This window comes from Helianthus annuus, chromosome 9, assembly GCF_002127325.2.
Source record: "Helianthus annuus cultivar XRQ/B chromosome 9, HanXRQr2.0-SUNRISE, whole genome shotgun sequence".
In the NCBI taxonomy this organism is placed as follows: domain Eukaryota; kingdom Viridiplantae; phylum Streptophyta; class Magnoliopsida; order Asterales; family Asteraceae; genus Helianthus; species Helianthus annuus.
Genome location: NC_035441.2, coordinates 49,345,613 through 49,366,425, shown reverse-complemented (window position 1 = coordinate 49,366,425; position 20,813 = coordinate 49,345,613). Strand labels below are relative to the sequence as shown.

General features: G+C 38.0%; 2 protein-coding genes across 2 annotated transcripts; one reads left to right on the top strand and one right to left on the bottom strand.

Annotated features, from left to right (window-relative positions):
• Positions 1–13,519: 13,519 nt before the first annotated feature.
• On the top strand, positions 13,520–14,909 carry LOC110878033. Its single transcript, XM_022126291.2, has one exon. It carries the CDS (start codon positions 13,537–13,539, stop codon positions 14,809–14,811), a length of 1,275 nt encoding a protein of 424 aa, XP_021981983.1. The 5' UTR covers positions 13,520–13,536; the 3' UTR covers positions 14,812–14,909.
• A 754-nt stretch (positions 14,910–15,663) lies between these two features.
• Positions 15,664–16,329, bottom strand: LOC110876007 (uncharacterized mitochondrial protein AtMg00810-like). The gene has a single exon (XM_022124190.1). The coding sequence runs from the start codon at positions 16,327–16,329 to the stop codon at positions 15,664–15,666; it is 666 nt and encodes a 221-aa protein (XP_021979882.1).
• Positions 16,330–20,813: the final 4,484 nt, after the last annotated feature.

Here is a 20,813-nt window from a genome sequence, read left to right as displayed (position 1 = left end):
TTTTACAGCAGCAACGAATGCTGGAATAACATTGGCAATCCCTTGAGCAACAATATTTTCAATATCTTGTCTAGTCATATATTGATCTCCTGGATGTTGCTCCGACTGATTAACCTCATTTACCGGTTCATTACCAATATTTGCCATCTGATAATATGTATATAATTTTTATTAGTATTTGATAAATAGCAATTATACACAGATAATCAGACAATTTACAATACACGTATAGTCAAAACTATCGATTTCTCGATTTCATTTTATATCGATTATAGTATGCATCAATACACACCAATATTTTACAAAGTTTTATTCGTAGTTATGTTACAGACTGATTTCACTATTTACACAACTATAGTTTTACTACCCTCCTATTTCTCGCCACTTGTCGTTCTAAAAACGCATTTCCCTTTCATCATATTTCCAGGCAATTTGTCCCCCTATCTCCCGGATTCTATTTCCTGCATCCATCAATTCTTCACCATAATGACGAAGTTCCGCCATATTTTCGTTACTCATTGGTGGATTAGGTAAGGGTTCTGGATCGAATTGTGGAAAAAAGGAATAAGGGTCGTTGACAATATTTTGAAATTGCCAATCATTCGTCCACCATTCGTCCATTTCTACAGGTTGAGAGTGGACTATTGGTTCCGGGATTGCTGGTTCAAAATTCATAGGGAGTGGATTTTCACTAGGATAGGTAAAAACATTCGTATTGACAGGCTGGATAGTCTCACAGTTTGCCAATAGAAAATCTATTTCATCCTGAAAAGTTATTCCCGGGTTTTGGTTTGAGCTCTCTCCAATTTCTATCTGAGTTGGTCTAGAACCTTGTCCTACTTCCATTTCTATATCTTTAGAATATTCCTTAAACTGTTTTTCCATTTGCCTAGAATCTTTCTTGACTTCAGTTTCCATCTCTTGCTGTTTAATACTTTCTTTGATTACAATTTTTTTGCCTTTTCCTAAAGGGTTGTTTATTTTAGGAAGTTTCAGGGCTGGCTTTTTCCTACGGATACGACTACCCCATATATAATTCTTTCTTTTCTTTCGTTTTGGCTTTGTCAAGGGTGGAGCATTGAATTCTACAGGTTGTTCCACATCAGCAAAGTATCCAGTGAAATCTTGGGAAACTTCTACATTCACCGGGTAAAGATCGAGGTTCTGAAAGGCTTCAGATATCTCATTCATGCTGTGTAGCATATATGCAAAATGCACAAAAATACTAAGTTAAAACTTTGGAACAAAGTTTAACAAATAAACATCAAAGTTTTATTGCACACTATTTGTACAAAATAACAGGAAAGAACACACTCGGATTTATTTATATATTTACTGGGAAGTGCTATTACTAGATTTAGGGTTTTTAAAGATTTGCATGTTCTGCTACTGTAGCTAGCATATACAAATTTGCCCATTTCTCGTCTAGCTTGTCTTCCCAAGGTGATTTATTGATTAACTCCTGGGTTTCCTTTTTAATCCTCTTTTCTCGGATTTGCTCTTTACTTTTCTTAATAATCATACTCCTTTTTCTAGGAGAAAGCGGTTTCTCATATTGTGCTTTCCGCACAAATATTCCTTCTTCAGGAATTGTAGGAAGTTTTGAAGATGAACTTCCCTCTTCATAGACTGACCTATCTAATTTAAGATAGATATCTTGCAGCTTTTTCTTACCCATACTGTAACATACAAATAATCAGTTTAATAAAACACATAATCACATAATAGTAATCAGGAAAAATTAAGTATCTCTAAATACTTAATTAGCTTAACTCAGTGGCTCTGATACCACCTCATTTCTGTCACGGCCCCCGACCCAGTTTGACCCGTTTCAGGAGCCGTGGGACAGAAATCCCGTGATATTTATTTATGTGATTTTAGCAGCGGAATTTTTCCATCAGGATCGTTTTAAAGCTAAAAACTTTTCCCGATTATTTTATTTCACAATTCGGGATAAAACCCCGATAATTTACAATAACAAGATTTTTACTGAAAAATCTTTATTTTTACAAAACATATTTTTTTATATTTATTTTATAATGAGCCACTACTTTAAGCCTGCACTGCTTCCTAGCACTTTTCCTGAATTACAATAGATCACCTGAAACATGTTTGAAAAAGGTTTTGTCAGCGGGAAATACTGAGTGAATCATTCAGTTTACTAAAATGACTCATTTATTATAATTTACAGTATTAAGAGTTTTTACATATGTTTCTGATATCTACCGACTACCCACAGTATTTGTCACTCGACCGGATCTGTGACTGTGGTCATATCACCATTGGCTGCCCCAATGAATGACGTATATCAATTAATTTTAGGTTCGCCCACCTAATGTGATTAAAACAGTAGTAATGTGCACAATACCCCACATACCGGCTGTAATTTGGTGATTACATAAACTTAATCACTGTAATTTATAATTCTGAAAATAATTTGGAGTATTGCAAAACATTTGATAAAAAGAGAATGACTCACATTGCAGATTTAATACGGGCGGAATATGATTTAGCCTTGTTAACCTAATTTAATAATAATGCACACAAAACCGGGTTAGTGATCAATACAGCAGTTACGATAACTCACGAGATCAAATTCTCACAACGAACGACAAAGTGCAATACTTAAACATCCATCGATTTAACGAAGAATGACAAAGTATAACCCTATATGGGCGGCACATAAACATCCATTGGATATATTGATCAGTCGGAAAATGAATCGTAATAGCGATCGAGTGATTACCCTGTTTTGCGGCAGCAATTCGTGATCAGTGTGTGTTTATTTGTAATAATACTATGATATCTCGACGTCCCTAGAGAGTTTATGCATCGTTTCAACTTCAGAAAGCTACTGCCAAGGTCTGCTATTTATAGTGATTTTTGAGACATGCTTACGGACCGTATGGCATTTCCCCTTACGGTCCGTAAGGGGTGCAGTCTAATTACATAGACTAGCTGGGTTCGGGACTAGCTTGGCTGACTCATTTAAAAATCGAATTTTAAATTGTACAACGCATTTTATGGATAATTATCCACTAGGTTTTGCCCCCCTTGAGTTTTAGGGGCCCTGATCCTGATTCCGATTATTCTGAAAATTTTAGGGTTAGTGCAGAACTACTTGGGTGTCTCAATTAGGGTTTTCTTATTGACTAATTATCATTCTAATTATGGATTTTAATGAGAGTTATTACATAAATCATCGTTATGATTAGAATCCGTTTTAACCCATATTTCACGTAATTAGTCAAACTAGCCAATTACGCATTTCTTTCATAAAATCCTCTTTTCAACATTCATTCGGGCATTTTAACAAACACCTTGTAGGCGAGATTCACAAGCATATTTTCTCTAATCAGGTTCATCATTTTAACCAAGTTTTAGTATCAAAATCATGGCTCTATGTCTAGTGTACATGAACTACACCTAGAACTAGCATCACAACATCAAGGTTCATCCATTTAGCACCCTAATTCGAGTGTTCACCATATTTCTACAAAACCCATTTAACACATGATAGGGTAATTATCAAATCCCTAGTTTGGGCCTCAATTCATCAAGTCTTCAACTAGGGTTTGTTTCTAAACGAAGATTTCATCATAATAACACTTATATACATCAACATTCATTCCAGATTTTCGATTTTGATTGTTCATCAAAATCTCAAGGTATCACCAAATTACAAAACTTGACATACCTTTCGATCCTCTTGACTCGGTGATCGTTTATACGCGTTCATGCATTGATTTGGTCTTGAATTGATCCTCCAATTTGAAGGTATTGATCAAGCTGGGGTTTGGCTCCTTGGAGCCCCTCCTGGTCGTACGCACACACACACTCTTAGTGTGTGTTGTGTTTTATTTCTTGATTTAATTAAAACAAGTTTCTTCACTAGGCAACCTTAGTCCCCCATGTTTTATTTTGATCATTTGAAGCTACAACTCACCATTTATCGCTTAGCCTCATACTAGTAACTGGGTTAATTATCCCTAGTTAACTTAATAGGTTCGGGAAGTTATAACCCGTTATATTTTAAGTCCCGTTAACTCGGGCCTTTCATAACTTTATTGTCTCAAGCATTTATTCACTTTTGATTTAATATTAGGTTTATTTAATTAAAATCCTAATATTCACCAGGTAAATTCTACCATTAACGGTACTTTACCCATCTTTTAGTATTAACGGGGTTCGATTACCAAACCCGTTTTCGGGGTGTTACACAAGGTAAAAATATACTTATAACACTTGCGATAAAAATATTTCCAAGTGTTAGATTTTTGGAAAAATTTCGCCAGAATTTCTCCTGTAACTGGAGGTGGCCACGCTTTCAAGCGTATCATTTTCTTTTATAAATTCAAACAAAAATTTTCTCAATCAACAATAGACAATATTCAAACCATCAAACTAGTCAAACTAGATATAAATCGCAAAAATACATGAACTTGTGGTTTTCGTAAAATATGTAGTAATTTCCCCATATTTTTAGTAGACCTTAATAATAATGAACTCGGTTTCTTGTGAATCTCGCTTTTAAAGAAAATACATTTCCACAACTTCTTATGAAAATTACAAAAATGATTCTTTGTCAAAACTTTGTGTTACACAAGTGTCTACACACTTGTGTGTTCACAAAAATCACCTTTATTTAGTAAAGATTCCGGTTTAAAAACATGATTTCGTTTGACACCTGGTTCTTCGAAAATACCACTTGTCGATCCGTAGATCTACTAGTTTACAACTCTATTTCATAAAAAATTGTTTTTGCACAAGTTCATGTTTAATAGTAGTAGTGTTCTTCATCTAACCACTTTCACATTTTAACATACTCTAGGTCATGTTACATGAACACGACTTAGCCGGGTTAGATGACGATCCGAGCCACTACTACCATCAAACAACACTAAATAATCACAACAAAACAAGTCTCACAAGTTTTACACAACTTCATTGCTTTTATCCAACATGTTTATCATTTTTTGTAAACTTTTAGTATGTGATTTAGTATGTTCATGATTTTCACCCGACAAAGTTCATATTAACCACTTTAGAATAGATAAAAAAGGCGTTTAGAGTCACTTACTACTAGCTCGAGGCTAGGGAAGAAACTAGTCGAAAAATAGGTGGTTAAAAGCAATGTAGTGAGGTCCCTTGCAATCCGTAAGCACCAAGCTTCCTTGTATGAGATCCTTCACACTTGAATGTATATAGAATTGCAAGATGGAAATTGAAAGTGGGTGGATGGTGCTTGTGGTTCTCAGCCGTGAGTCTCCAAAGAGGGAAAGAGAGGTGTAAATTTTGTTTGTTTGAAATGGATGAAAGTCTTTAGTTTATAAGCAAATTTAGTATCCATACAATTCTAATTTCCACAAGGTATTATGTCGGGAAGATATTTAGCATGCCCACATATAATAATCGAAATTTTGTGGAGTGCCCCCACATGGGAAACGATCGGTTGTAATGGGGGTGGGGTCATGGTTCCATTTTAACTAGTTAGTTAAGCATAAGTGAGTTTAGTTAGGTAACTAAATTAGTGTACTAGTGTGTAGTAATTTATAACGGTTGTTAGGGTATTCGGGGACCTTAACTGGCTCAGAAAAAGAAAAACAATGTTAATGGCAATATTTTTATGTTCCGGGTATAGTCCGGTTGTTCGGTTGGATTCTGATCCGTTAATGTGCTTAACAAGGCTTTAAAGTGTCGTTATTATTATTTTTAGTGACACAATTTATTCCCGACACTTTGGAAAGTGTCTAGTAATATTTTTCTCATGTTTTGCACTTTATTAGTTAGCTTAATGCTGAATTTTTATTTAAAGTGCTGAATTTTTGTACTTAAAGTACGTTTTAGGCACATCCGGTCACTATAATTATCACCTAGTGACGCAGTTCTACCACCCTCTTATCCCTACACTCTCTACTAGTGTAGTAAGCTATCTCTGGCTCATACAGGCCTTAGAGGCAGTGTCTGCCTGATGTTGGCTATACCAGCATGTTTAATGGGTTATCCGTTCATTGTGCTACTGTGCTTTTGTGCATCAAGGTTGTCACTAAAGTTCTGTATGTAAATAATGGAGTGACAGTTAATAAAGTATGATGCAAGTATGTGTATGTAACAGTATTCAAGTAGCAGTTTATCAAGCAAGCACAGTAATTAAGCAGTAATTAAATAGCAATTAATTTGTATGGATACCTGATTTGGTGAGGGTTGTCACAATTACTGCCTCAGCTGTTGTTTCATTGTAGAGCCAACCTACGAATAAATCATGAAAATCCTGCTCCATTGCCCTAAGAGGCATGTTCTTCAAACATCTTGGAGGTTTGATATCTAGCGTTATATCTTTCTCTCCATTCTCCAACATTATGACAATTTGCTTTGGTTTATGAGGCTTCCAGTCAGGATATCCAACCTTGGCCTGCTGCTTTATGTAATCCCACAAATGTTGATCATGTACTTTCACTTCTCGACCATAATAAACTGCTTAATGTTCTTTGTTTTTACCAGCTCATCTACTTCCCACCACGACAATGTTTTGATGTCTGCCAAAAATTCAAAATATTGAAAACCTTGCTCACGTCGAATGCCGTAGACCTGGAGATCTTCAAGATAACCCCACGATAAAATGTTACCCCATGAGATGTTTTTGCTATGAGTGAAGAATTGAAGTGCCCTGAGAGACTTTCTTTCTTTCGGCATCACTTTGAACCATTTCTTCCGTTCTTCAGCAAGATTCTCTCTGGGTATGGTCGTTGGAACACCTCCATCATTCTCAAGTGCTCCTGCATTCGTTTTGCATAATAATCATCATCATTATCACTGTCTTCAGCAACTCGAGCAACAAAAGCTTTGGCTTTTAAAATCTCTTTCTCCGGACAATAAGTATCCCAACTGAAATTTTCCCAACTAAAGCCTTCTGGTAACTTTTCATCGTCTTGATTTATCAATCATGCCTTACTGTCAGCTGAAACATATTTGTCCCAACTGAAACTTTTTGATGAATTTTTGTCTTCTTGATTCACCATACATGCTCTCTTTGACGATTCTTCAATCTCCTTCCTGGCATGAGCAGTTTGTGGTTGTTGAGCAACTTGATGATAGATTGCTTTCCGATAATAATCGTTGTTGTTGAACGGATTTTGAGCTCCATTTGCTTCGCGGTTTGTGCACTCCCTCTTGAAGTGTCCTTTTTCCCTGCAACGAAAACAGGTAACTCTAGATTTATCAAAACCTAAAGTAGAAACATTTGCATCACGGAAATCATCTCTTCCCATGATCTGTTTAAACTTTTCGGCTCTCCTCAACACACTCGCCAAACACCACTTTATGTCCATTAATTCCATCTCCTCAGCATCTATCTGATCATAATCCTCTTTTGTAAGCATTGGATTTCCAATCCTTCCTGCTACTAAGCTCCCATATGATTCTAACACAGTCCCCAACAATGACATGTGACTTTTTGCAACTTCTTCTGAGTAATCCTCATTCTCAAGATTCAATACAATGTTGCATTGTAGCTTCTTGCCATTCTTGGTTGCTGACAAGTTTGGATCAAATGATGGATATGACAAAAAAACTTGTTTTGCTGTTTGATCCTTTAGATGAACCTCCAGAAGAACTCTTAACATTGAATGCAGTTTCAACCTTTGGTGACATGTTGGTCTTATCACTGATACCTCCTTTGTAATACAAACTGATATCTTGTTCACCATTGAAATCTTTCATTCTTGAAATCTTCCTTTGTTCCATCTCCTGAGCTTCAAGTTTTTCAATGAACTTACTCAATGTTAGAGTGTTATAACCTTTCTTGTTCCTTAACATCATAAGGTACGTGCCCTAAGTCTCATGTGGCAACGCATCAGCCAATTTTTCAATCAGTTCTTCGTTGTCTTTTGTGATGCTCACTCTTTTCATGTTCATTACAAGATTGCAATATCTTTCGATAATCTGCTTTGTAGTTTTAGTTTTTAAGCCACGAAATAAATCAAACTCCTTCTTTAAAAGTGATTTTTTGTTCTTTATCATCTCTTGGCTTCCCACAAACTTAGATTTTAACGCTTTCCAAATCGAATATGCACTTCCACTGTGTTGCAATAAGACCAAGATGTCTTCTTTAACAGCCTGTTGCAGTAAACTGATCATCATCTTTTCATTTTTATATTTCTTTTTCTCATCAGCACTAAGGTCTTTGATAGCAATCTCCACTTCGTTATCATTCGTCGGTCTAACATATTTCGTTTCAACACATTCCCAAGCATCCAAATAATTTGCTTGCACCCAATTCTCAAATCGTTCCTCCCAACCTTTATACTCCTCGATGTTCATGAGCTTAGGCGGTTTTTGCATGGTACCCGTCTCATTTTCTAACATTGCTTGCTGAGTAATAGTTATCGGAGTAGCAAAAGCATTGTAGAATTCCTCTTCCATGATTTGGTTTTCAAGAATTTCCAAACAGTTAGTTTCAAATGATATTATCTTTCAAGCGAAAATACCCTTTGGTGCGAAATCACCTTTCAAACGAAACATCCTTTTCAAACGGAATATTACTCTGGTGCGAAATCACAAATTCCATACGAAATTAACCCCCTTTCAAACGAAATAGGTAATTCCGTGCGAAATACTCAAACGAAATTACAACTTGATGCGAAATTACTAATTTCGTGTGGAACTTTCAAGCGAAATTACACTTCTGGAACGAAATAACTAATTCCGTGCGAAATTAGAACCTAATTTCGTGCGAAATTATGCTGATGTCATCATCTCGAGCTGAATTTTGTCAAATTGACCAAGTATTAAGCTGATTTTAAGTCTGAAACTTTCAAGGGTTTGTTAAAACAGTATTGCGCGTATGATGTGTGAAATTCAAGTCATTTTGTCCGTGAAAACTTGTTAATTTTGAAAAAGAAGGTTAGAAATCAGAAATTGCAGCTGAATTGGTAAGAACTCTTCCTCCTGAGCTCTGGTACCACTTGTAGGATCGTTTTCTGACCCGAACGAATCGATCAGAAGAGTTTTTGCTCGATACGAAAGGCAGAAACAGTCGTATCAAGTCAATTCAGCTAGAAAATCACTTTAAACTGTCTTTTGATTGATTTTTTTTTTTTTGAACGGCAAATTTTGGATCACTGACGGACCACTGGAGTATCATCGTGCCACCAGCGGAACCACCCGATCATATCCATCTCCACTAGGCATATTGCCTATACACCAATTCAGGAGGAAACCCAATAAATATGGGAAAAACCCCCTTTGTGGGAATCGAACCGAGAACCTATTGGTCCCAAAGCCTTATCCCACCCCCAAAATACCACTAGGCTATAAAGCCATGGGTGTCTTTTGATTGATTTGACAAAGATTTACAACGAGTCGACACTTCGGGCAGCAGTTCGGTACTTGAGCCGGAAAGTTACAAATGAAATCAAGACACCACTATTTATAGGCCTGTAATTTCGCACGGAATAACCCAAGCGAAATTAGATTTCATGCGAAATCTAATTCCGTGCGGAATTACCTTGTGATTTCGTGCGAAATTACAAGATTGTAATTTCGTGCGAAATTAACTCTTAACCTATATTTGACATATTTCTCGTATAACATGCCCTGATCTATCTAAATACATACAAGACTCGATACAAGACGAAGTCGACAGACTGATGCACCAACAGCCACATGTGTTGGTGTTTTTGTTTTGATGCGGTTGCACACCATTGACACAAAGGAGCACCAAGGAAAGGTTTTTATAATTTTTGTTTCTGGTGCAGCATTTAACTTTGTATAAAGTTGGTTTGCTATCCATCACAAATATTTCCCTTCCACGGTGAATGTTCCATTCTCGAACAGCAAGGTCCACCTCCTGTTTAGATTTGAAAAACATGCCCAGACGAATGTGTTTTGCTTTTGGATTCCATACGTCCATTGGATTATCTTCATAATCCGGACACATGTAATCCCTAAGCTCCTCATCCTCCCCAGGGTCGTTATGTGTACCTGGAATGATAGGCCTAGAAAATGTCGGCTGATCCAGGGTCAACTCAGTTTGTTGGTTGACTGCAGCCTCTTCGTCAGAAGTGCCGTCGTCGGATGGGGGCGCCTCTTCACTTTTAGAAATGTCTTCGGTGCTGTAAACTTCTAAGTCATCAAATCCATCATTATTATCGTCACCAACCACAAACTAAGACGAGGGACCTACTATGTTATCAACAGAAGGCATGAAGTGATGTTCTTGAGTTGTTTGCCCATATCCTTCGTCATCATCATCAGATAACTGGGTGTCAACAACACTACGTTGTGTAATGTCATGCAGAAGGTTTGTAAAAATCATATGATGGACGGGATTTACTGCCTCCCACTGAACATAGATCTCAGCAACGAAGTTGCCTTCCGATACTCCAGCTAAAAAGTGCAGCATTTCAACGCCATCGTCATTGAATTTTTTTGTTGTCTGAGATATGCCTTGATACGTGTACCCTAGTAACAATGAAAGGCACACCGATTCTTTCTGTAGTTGAACATGATTACAGATTGAATTGCCCAATTCGTCATACGACATTTTGTGTAGCATAATGAATGAGGCTGTTAGCATGGATTGGTCACACTGAACAACCCCGTTTACAAAGGAAAACACACCGCCCAGTATAGTTTTACGAGGTATGGCCGAAAAGAATCCATGAACTTAGAAAGGGAAATGGTTAGGATGAGTTGTGGTTTCTAGACAATAACATCAAAGAACATACAAAAGTGTAAGCTGAATATGGTTTGTATACTATCTGTTTTAAAGAAAGTTGGTGTGGGTTGACAACCTAATCCTATTGGTATTTATAGTGTTGAGGACCCAGAGATTTGGTGGAGCCCACCATCATGTGGGTTGAAAAAATATAAATACTAATTTTGAAAATTCTAAAAACAATAAATAAAATTTAATATAGATAGCACCAAAAATAAAAGTTGTTTATAACCTGGAGTGTATGTACAACACCAAAAATAACAGATACTTGTTTAAGTTAAGTATTAATATAATAGAATATGGTGATATTTAAATAAAAACTTGAAAATAAATATATATTCCATATATAGCCGTGTTCGTTTGAACAAGTATCTGTTATTCGGTTTTAATTATCATGTTCTCAAGTATCATGTTGAGAACCTAATAATTTATTCGGTTTTAGTTATTCGGTTTATACCATGCTTCGAATAAAAATGGTTGATTTCTCACCACTCCTTTTTAAAATTATCTTCTATGTCTGGATTCTTTTTAAAAAAGGGTTTAATATCATGGATATATACAATTGAAGTGACCATATACAGGTGTAATTCTGAAGGTTTTTTAGATGGTGAAGCCTCACTAAAAATGACCAGCGAACGATACTCAAAGCACAATCTAACAAACATTTCTATCAACAACACAAGATGTTACAACATCTAATTTAACAAACTTTTTTATTAAGTAATTCAACAATATTACAACATTACAATAGGATCTACCAAACGCGCAACATTACTATAGGATCTACCCAACGCTTAGTAATTTTAACGAAGCAACAGAGATTGAAGGTGCTAAACAGAAACTAAATGAATTTCCTCGTATCCTATTTCTTCGGATATCGAGGTTGTATGAGGTCGAAAGGTTGCCACAGGCTCTTCGACCCGTAAAGTGATATGGAACGGGTTGTTCGCACATTCGGTGACGATTCTACAGCTCCAGTGATATTTGGTGATTTGCAAAAGCCTGGATACGTGTAAGAGGGGAGGCTGAACAAAAACCAGGCTGATGCAATAACATTAAACAACATTACTATAGGATCTAATTAATACATTATCATCTCCAAGTCACATGCGGTAAAATGCGACTTCAAATGTGTTGTGATCCTAATCACCTACCAGAAACGAGGCAAAGAATGATAGTTCTCTGCCACGTACCATCACCAAAAGACAGTTTCCTTTAAAGCTCAGAAAAACGTCATGCGAAGATCCAACCGCTCAACCAGTTGGGCAGCTGAATCTTCAAGAAGACTCCATAGCAGCAGTAGAAGCAACCACTTCAGTAGTGGAATCATTATCACTGTACACCTTACGTGAGAAGGTGGTAGAAGAGAAGGATCGTTCTCCTCCACACAAGGTTTTCTTAGTAGGTATACAAAATTTAAAGTTGAAAAAAAACGTCATGTTAAATCAAGTCCCGAATAATCTTCCAGCATACATTAAAGTAATTTTGATATAGGCTTAAAACTCCAACCTCGAACAACTTTTGTAATGAACATAACAGTAAGTACCACCACAATTGCAGCAACAACATGATATATGTTATTAAGAGAATGAATTCTTCTTGTAGATCGGTTTAAACTTTATAATGTAAAACAACATTAACATGCATGATATACTGAACGACCAAGATGCAAACTACTTTTAAGTTTGCAATATAAAACAGCAAACTTCAATTACTTCACCCTTTCATTCAGCAAACTTATTAAACTTAGCATTAACAAACAACAAACTTATAATACATTTCTGCGAGAAACAATGTATTTGCATGAGTTTTCATACTCAAACAGCGAATTTATATAAGTTGGCTTGATGAAACAGCAAACTATATTACATTTCTGCTTCAAACAGCGATCTTTGATACATTTCTATCTTTGATACATTTCTACTTCAAACAGCGAACTTTTCTTAGTTATTTAAACCAAACAGCAAACTTGTCTTAGTTATTTAAACCAAACAGCGAACTTGTATGAAGATTGTTGATTAAAACAGCGAACTTAATTTAGGATTCAACTTTTTCTGAATTATATCATATTGTAAGCATAACTTCGCTGATTAAAACAACGACTTAATTATATTTGAAAGCAAAAATCTAGACCACCTAGAAGCACTCTTTTGAATCTCAACTCACTTAGAGGGTGTTTGGGGTTGAGTTTTGAAGGAGATTTTTAGATTATTGAGTTTTGAAATCGTAAATAATCAGTTTTGAGTGTTTGGGTAAAAAAAAAAATTAAAAATGATTATTTGCGTTTAGAAAGTTACAAAGCACAGTTTTTTCAAAAGGAGCTCTCCCTACTGCAACAAAATGCAGTTTTCCAAAAATTGATTATTTGCGTTTAGAAAAGGATTTTCACTTGTTTATTTTTTTAAAATATACATTTGCCAAACACTCAAATAGTTGATTATCTGATTATTATGATGTCAAGCAACATAATCAAATCCAAACACTATCTTTCAACATAACGTTTTGATTAATTATCTAATTCTAATTATTCAAAACGCATAATCTATTTTCAAAACTTAACCCAAAACACCCCTTACTTTTGCAAAAAAATTCGATTGTTGATTGGTCCACACGTGAAGAACTTTTGGAGCCAATCGTACACCGAAAGAAAAATCCATATTTCAAAACTGACAAAACCTGTATTTTTGTCATTGCCTGGACACGTTTCGTAACAACCGACACGTTGCTTATCACTCAGTTCACCGCGCTCTCTATAAAATATGCACCATGCATGCGCATCTTCCTTCGTCATCTCCGCCTACACATTCATCTTCATCAAAATGCCGTCATCCAACATCTCCCCATCCTTCCAAAATCAAAACCTTGAAGCCCTCTTGGAATCCGCCAAGCCTTTCCTCCGTGAAGAATTCCACAAAATCGATGAAAAACTTCCAACCCTAATCGAAATTCTGTGTTCCGCCGGCGCTGGTGAGTGTTACCACCGCCTAAGCACCTTCCTTGACCACCTCCGCCATGTCTACCGCACCATCAAGCTATGGAAGGCCCCCGATTCCATCGCACTTTGCGCACTCTTTCACTCCGTTTACTCCAACTCCTACTGTAACATAGTTCTCTTCGACCCAGAAACTAGCCGCGACAAAGTGCGCAGCCTCATCGGTGAGGCTGCGGAGCGAATCGCGTATCTTTTCTGCGTTGTGGACCGCCTGTCTCTCGTTCACAAAAGCGTCATGTGCCAGTTCACCGAGTCGGAGCTTGGAGAGTACCTCAAGGCTTCCGAGGTTTCGGTGACGAACGCTAACGACAATGGTGTGTTCAATGGCGACGAAAAATGGCGTAAGAAGATGCAGTCACTCGTGCCGGCTGGTGGATTGTTTGGGAGACACCACACGACAGGTGAAGAGATTCCGGTGTCACGACGGATAATCGGAGTGTTTCTCCTGATGACCATAGCGGATATCAGCGAGCAATACTTCGGTTTCCAGGACGTGTTATACGAAAACACAAACGGGCGTCTTGAACTGGACGGAGACCGGTTCGATACGTTGTATCCTGGAAACGGGAAACCGGGGTTATGGATGAATGCAGCATCAAGAATGGCTGCAGTTTATACGTTATTGGTGCGAGAAGAAGCTATTTTCTTGCAAGAAAACAGAAGGGGTAGTGGGATTGATAGAGACGAAGATATCGAGCTTGTGATCCCTCCGGTTTTCCATCATTGCACCAAGATTCTTGATGCAAATGACTTGATCATGGCTCGGGACTTGTACTGGGAGGTGGTTTGTGATGATGGGTGTGACCAGGTTAAGAAGGATAAGAGTGAGGGGAAGTTGGTTAAGTGTATTGAGGTGAACCCATACGTTGGTGAGCCACATGTGTTGTTGGGTCAGTTTTATATGAGCAGAGGGAGGTTTGAGGAGGCTGAAAAGGAGATTGAGAAGGGGTTGAGATTTTTGTTGGAGTGGGGTGGTTCATGGGACAAGAGGATTTCATGGGAAGGGTGGGTGGCTTGGTGTAGGGTCATGTTGAACAAGGCTAAGGAGAGGTCTTGGCCACAAACTGCATGGGGGGTCATCAATTTGGGGCTTGTTAGGTAATTAAGTGGAGCAGTTGTGTGCTAATTGTGTGGCTGGCTCTTGGTAATAAAGAATAAGATATCTTCATGAATTCATTTTTCATGAGATGTTTTGTTTCATTTCATGTTTTGTTACTTGTATTACTTTTGGTGTATTTGTTATGATGTATGTGTTAATCTAGTTTGAATGATTAGTAGTGGCCGGGTGAATCCCTAGAGCATCATCGACCACATGATCCCTTAGTTATTTCTTCCAATGCGCCGGTAATCTATCCGTAATGTTACAAGCAGAAACCAACGTGGGTAAAACTTCATTGATCTATCAATGATCATAATTTTTTACAGATATGGACAACACATTCAGCAATAAACACTAACGAATATCATGACGGATCCTCTTAAAAATATTACTTAAACGCGTTTGGAATTAGGGTTAATTTCTGTGTATTATTGATGAAACAGAGAACCCATTAAATAGGAATGTACAAGCCTCAAATAAGGAAGGAATATATCTCCTAAACTAAATACAATCATTATCTAAATATACACATATACAGAATATATCGCTAATAGTCCCCCACAGTTCGAGTGGTATTAGTAAGGACGCTGAAGCTTTGAAAAAGTTGTTGACGAAGTCCTTTGGTAAAGATATCGGCATATTGACTGGAGGCGGGTACATGAAGGACTCGAACATGACCAATTTGAACCTTTTCTCGCACAAAGTGAACATCCATCTCGACATGCTTTGTTCGTTGATGTTGCACTGAATTTTCAGATAAGTAGACAGCCGAAACATTGTCACAGTAGACTATAGTAGCAGTACGCAAAGGAACATAAAATTCTAGAAGCAGATTACATAACCAACTTGTTTCAGCTACTGCATTAGCAACTCCGCGATATTCAGCTTCAGCACTCGATCGGGATATAGTGTGTTGACGCTTTCATGACCAAGACACGAGGTTGTCTCCCAAAAAACATAATAACCAGAAGTGGAACGTCTTGTGTTGGGGCATCCGCCCCATTCGGCATCGGAGTAGGCGGTCAATGCCAAGGATTTGGAAGCCGTGATCCGTAAACCATAATCAAGAGTGCCTTGAAGGTAACGTAAGATGCACTTCATGAATGCAAAATGAGGTTCGCGTGGTGCATGCATAAATAAGCAAACTTGTAGAACAACATACGTAATATCCGGTCGAGTAAAGGTAAGATCCTGAAGAGCTCCCGCGAGTTGACGATATAGCGTGCCATCGGTTAACCGTGTACCGGTAGTGCACCTAAGTTTAGTGGACGTGTCCACGGGCATACTGCAAGGCTTGCAATTTGACATTGAGGCTCTTTGTAAAATTTCCCTAGTGTTTTGAGCTTGAGACAGAAAGAGACCGTTAATATCACGTGTAGCTATAATGCCCAAAAAATGATGCAACTGACCGAGGTCTGTCATGGAAAAGGTGGAAGACAAGGAACTAATGATGCGTGCTAACAAACTTGGTTCAGATGCAGTCAAAATAATGTCATCCACGTACAATAAAAGATAAGCCATATGGTTTCCTCGTTTATAAATAAAAAGTGACGTATCACAAGTGCTACTTCGGAAACCCTGTGAAGTAATAAATGAAGCAAATTTGTGGTACCAAGCCCGCGGTGCCTACTTTAGTCCATATAAGGACTTTTTGAGGCTACAAACATAATCTGGAAAAGCATTGTTGACAAAACAGGGAGGCTGATGCATGTATACTGTTTCTTTAAGATTACAATGTAAGAAAGCGTTCTTGACATCAAGCTGATGAATAGGCCAAGAACGTGAAACCGCAAGGGACAACACTGTACGTATGGTGGTTGGTTTAATAACCGGGTTAAACGTGTCTTCACAATCAATACCAATCGTCAGAGATTTCCCATTTACTACCAAACGCGCTTTATAGCGCTCCAATGATCCATCAGACTTAAATTTGTGGCGAAAGAGCCACATATAACGAATAACCGGGCTATCTATGGGATGAGGCACAAGTTCCCATGTACCATTATTCTCTAAAGAACTATATTCTGTTTTCATGGCCTCGAGCCAATTAGGATCCGATAAAGCTTTAGCGTATGAGGAAGGTATGGGAGTGATAGTAGAGGAGGTGGTAGTGAGAAGATTAAGACGGTTTTGAGGTTTGGAAATACCGGATTTGGCACGAGTAGTCATCGAGTGTTGGTTAGTTGTGTGGGGTACGGGTGCAACAGGGGAAGTATGAGGTGTAGCGGAAGTATGGGTGGGGTCGGTGGTGAAGGAGAGGGGGGTTGTTGGGTGGTGGACGAGTTAGGGTGATGGGCCTGTTGCGGTTGGGCCGGTTGTAGAGGTGGGGCCGGTGGTGAAGGAGAGGGGGCCGTATGGGGGGGGGGAAGGTAGGCTGGGCTTGGGCCGTGGGGAAAGGTAGGCTGGGTTTGGGCCGGTTGTGGTTGAGAGTGTATAGTAGAAGGTATATGGGCTGGATAAAAAACTGAGGGATGTGGATCATCATCTAAGAAGGTATACGGGAGGAGGAGAGCGGCTCATTAAATGGAAAAGTGAGTTCATCAAAAAAGAACGGCTCATTAAATGGAAAAGTGAGTTCATCAAAAAGAATGTGACGAGATAGATGAATTTTGCCGGTAATCGGATCAAGGCATTGATATCCAAGATATTCACTAGGATATCCAAGAAAGATACAGCGCATAGATCGAGGGTGTAACTAATATGGTTGAGTGGCCGATTGGTTCGGATAGCAAGCACAACCAAAAACCTGTAGGTGGTCATATGTGGGGTGACGATCGTATAAGGCAAAGGTAGGAGTATAGAATTTGAGCTTTTTAGTGGGTAAAATGTTGTGAAGGTAGGTACTTCTATGGAGAGCTTCGACCTAAAAGGTCGGTGGGATGTGAGTGTGAAACAAAAGAGACCGAATAATGTCATTGAGATGACGTATCATCCGCTCGGATTTTCCATTTTGTGAGGAGGTGTGTGGACATGAAAAGCGAAATACAAGACCGTTGTTATGAGCAAAGGATTTGAAGCTATGATTAGCAAAATCACCCCCTAGATCACATTGGAATGATTTTATTTTTCGGCGAAATTGGGTTTGAATTAGCTTATGAAATTTGACAAATGTGGGAAAGGTGTCAGATTTAAATTTGAGTGGATAGGTCGAAACAAAGTGGGTAAAATTATCGATTACAACCATATAATATTTGTAGCCCGAATTACTAGTGACCGGTGAGGTCCATAAGTCACAATGTATAATGTCAAAAGGTGCAAAAGTAATAGTATTGGAATAAAAAAACAGAAGTCTTTTACTGTTTGCAAGTTGACACGAATGAAAAAGTGGCAGAGTTTGATGTTTATTACAAGAAATAAGCGAATTACTAGATAAAAAATCCAAAACTGGCGCTCCTGGGTGTCCAAGGCGATTATGCCATTGAGATGTAACTGAGGTGGTAAGAAAAACTTGAGCTGGTGGAGTGAAAGGATAGAGGTCCCCCATGCTATTGTGGTGGGAAAGTGCCTTGCCAGTCTTGATATCCTTCAAAGTAAAACCAAATGGGTCAAACTCAATAGAAACATGATTGTCATGAGTGAACTTTCGAACGGATAAAAGGTTTTTGACGATTTGAGGTGAGTATTTGATATTGTTTAGGGTGTATGTTTTATTTGGTAACGCATGTAAGCTATGATCGGATCCTTTTATGGAAAGCCCTTAACCGTTTCCAACAAAAATAGTGTTTAAAGAAGTAAGGTAAAAGGTGTTGAATTTTATATTGTTCGTTAGTAATATGATCGGTGACGTACGTGTTTTATATATACATTTATTTATAGTATTTTCACACGCAACGAAATGTGTTTTACATTTATAAAAATGGTTTATACCTTAACATTAAAACACACACAACAAAGGACAAGTGTATCTCGTCATATATGCAGTAAAGTATTGGTAAGAGCCAGATATCGATCCATGGAACACGGGCGTTATTAAGTACTAAATCTTTGTCATTAGATTACCAGATAAAAAGATATGTGAATGGTTGTTTAACTAAGTTATCTAAATATTATCTAAAACATAAATATACTATTATCTTGTTTCACAAACATCCTAAACATGTTATCTATATCACATATGTCACAAAAGCACTTAATCAATTTTCCAATTTCGAGACAGTTAGTCATCCGCTAGGAGTTTTCTAACATGATGATTCTTCGGAAAGTTAACGCGATAAACACACGTTAACCACCTAAACTCATTCTTTAGCGAGCTATTGATATTCATTCATGTGAATCTTTAAAGATAGATTAGTCATCCGCTAGGAGTTTTCTAACCTCACTTATCAAAGAAAGCAATGCAGATGGTCACAATACAACCACGAGGATAAGCATTTAAGTAGATCATATAACAACATATTTCACCTTTACAAGTCTTGAACACAAATTTACCATGTCAGCAATTTCAGACCAAAACTACTAAACAAGGATCATAAACCGCATGCAAGAACATGTAATCAACACCATATAATTCGTTAGAACCCTACGTGCAAGAAAGTATTCCTAATAAAAATAAGACATATCTTAGATAAAACCAATACCCTTCTCGAGTCTCATGGTGTAAACAAGTTTACAAACAAGTGACTAATCAAGAAATGCTTACCATCCCACTAACCACAAATTCATTATCCAAGATAATCAAACATAATCAGGAACTCAATATCAATGAAACGTTCCTTATATAATCTTGAAGATTCAAACATGAAAAAGTACTAAAGTTTCATACAAACAAGATTACAACATAAAGATTATTCAAGAAACAAGTTCATAACTACTATTACATAATACTACATTAAACATAAACTAACATCAGCTCATAACTTGCAAAGTGATCAGAATACATGTTCAAGAACAAGGAATCGAACCATAAACAAGCAAGAAATTGATGGGTTGGATCGGTTATGCTTCCATTCGGTCTTGAAGCTTCAAGGTGGTCTGATCAGGACTGCTTCGGAACCCAGAAATCGCCCATAAACATGGAGAAAAACCCAACACTTGAACCAGTAGCGAATGGCTGTATTTATAGAAGATTTTGTGATCGGCACGGTCGTGCCACTGGTCGCACGGTCGTGCGATAGGTGTTGTCGGGTGACGTCAGTTTGCCCGATTCGATGTCAGCCAAGTGGACAAGTTGCCTGGGTCTTCAGATCGGCACGGTCGTGCCGCTGGTCGCACAGTAGTGCGATGTCATCAGAAAATAGATCAGAAATCTTGGTCAAGCCTTGGCACGGTCATGCGGCGGGTCGCACGGTAGTGTGGCCCGAGAACAGATCGGCACCGGCAGTTGCACTGGCAGTGCTTCCGAGATCGAACGATCGGCACGGTCGTGCTGTCAGATGGCACGGTCGTGCCACACCTGGCAGTCATCAGAATTTTGCCCGTTTTATCAGAAATGCATCAGAATTTGTCCGTTTTCATCATATTTTTATTTTGTGCTCCATTTAAGACCTGAAAATACAAAATTACCGAATTTGGTACCTAAACGTCGCGGTTTCGGTCAAAAACGCTTAAACGGAAGTGTTTTGGGGTATAAAAACATGTATATTTTAATGTATATCAATCGGACGTACCTGTATCGAAGTTCCATGGTTGGCCTGAATGGTTAAGTTGCATGTTACGAAAATCTGCACCAAGATCGGTTGGACTCAAAGTGTTGTAGGCAAATTGGGCTTGCTGCGAGTTTGGGTCCGATTGGTTTGGCAGATTAGGCCAACCGAATGGCTGGGTTGGGTAGGGTAGGGGCAGGGTGGGATAGTCCAATTGGCCCAAGGTGGATGTAACACCTCGTAAATTCATGTCCAATAATATATCAACACGTGTCATGGACTTTAAACGTGTAAAGAATTAATTTAGAGGGACTAAAGTTGACAAACAAGGAATCTATGTGTGTAAAAGGATTCAAAATGTCAACAATGGATAAATATACTTTTCAACGACCCTACACGATGTCTATACCCTTAAACGAATGA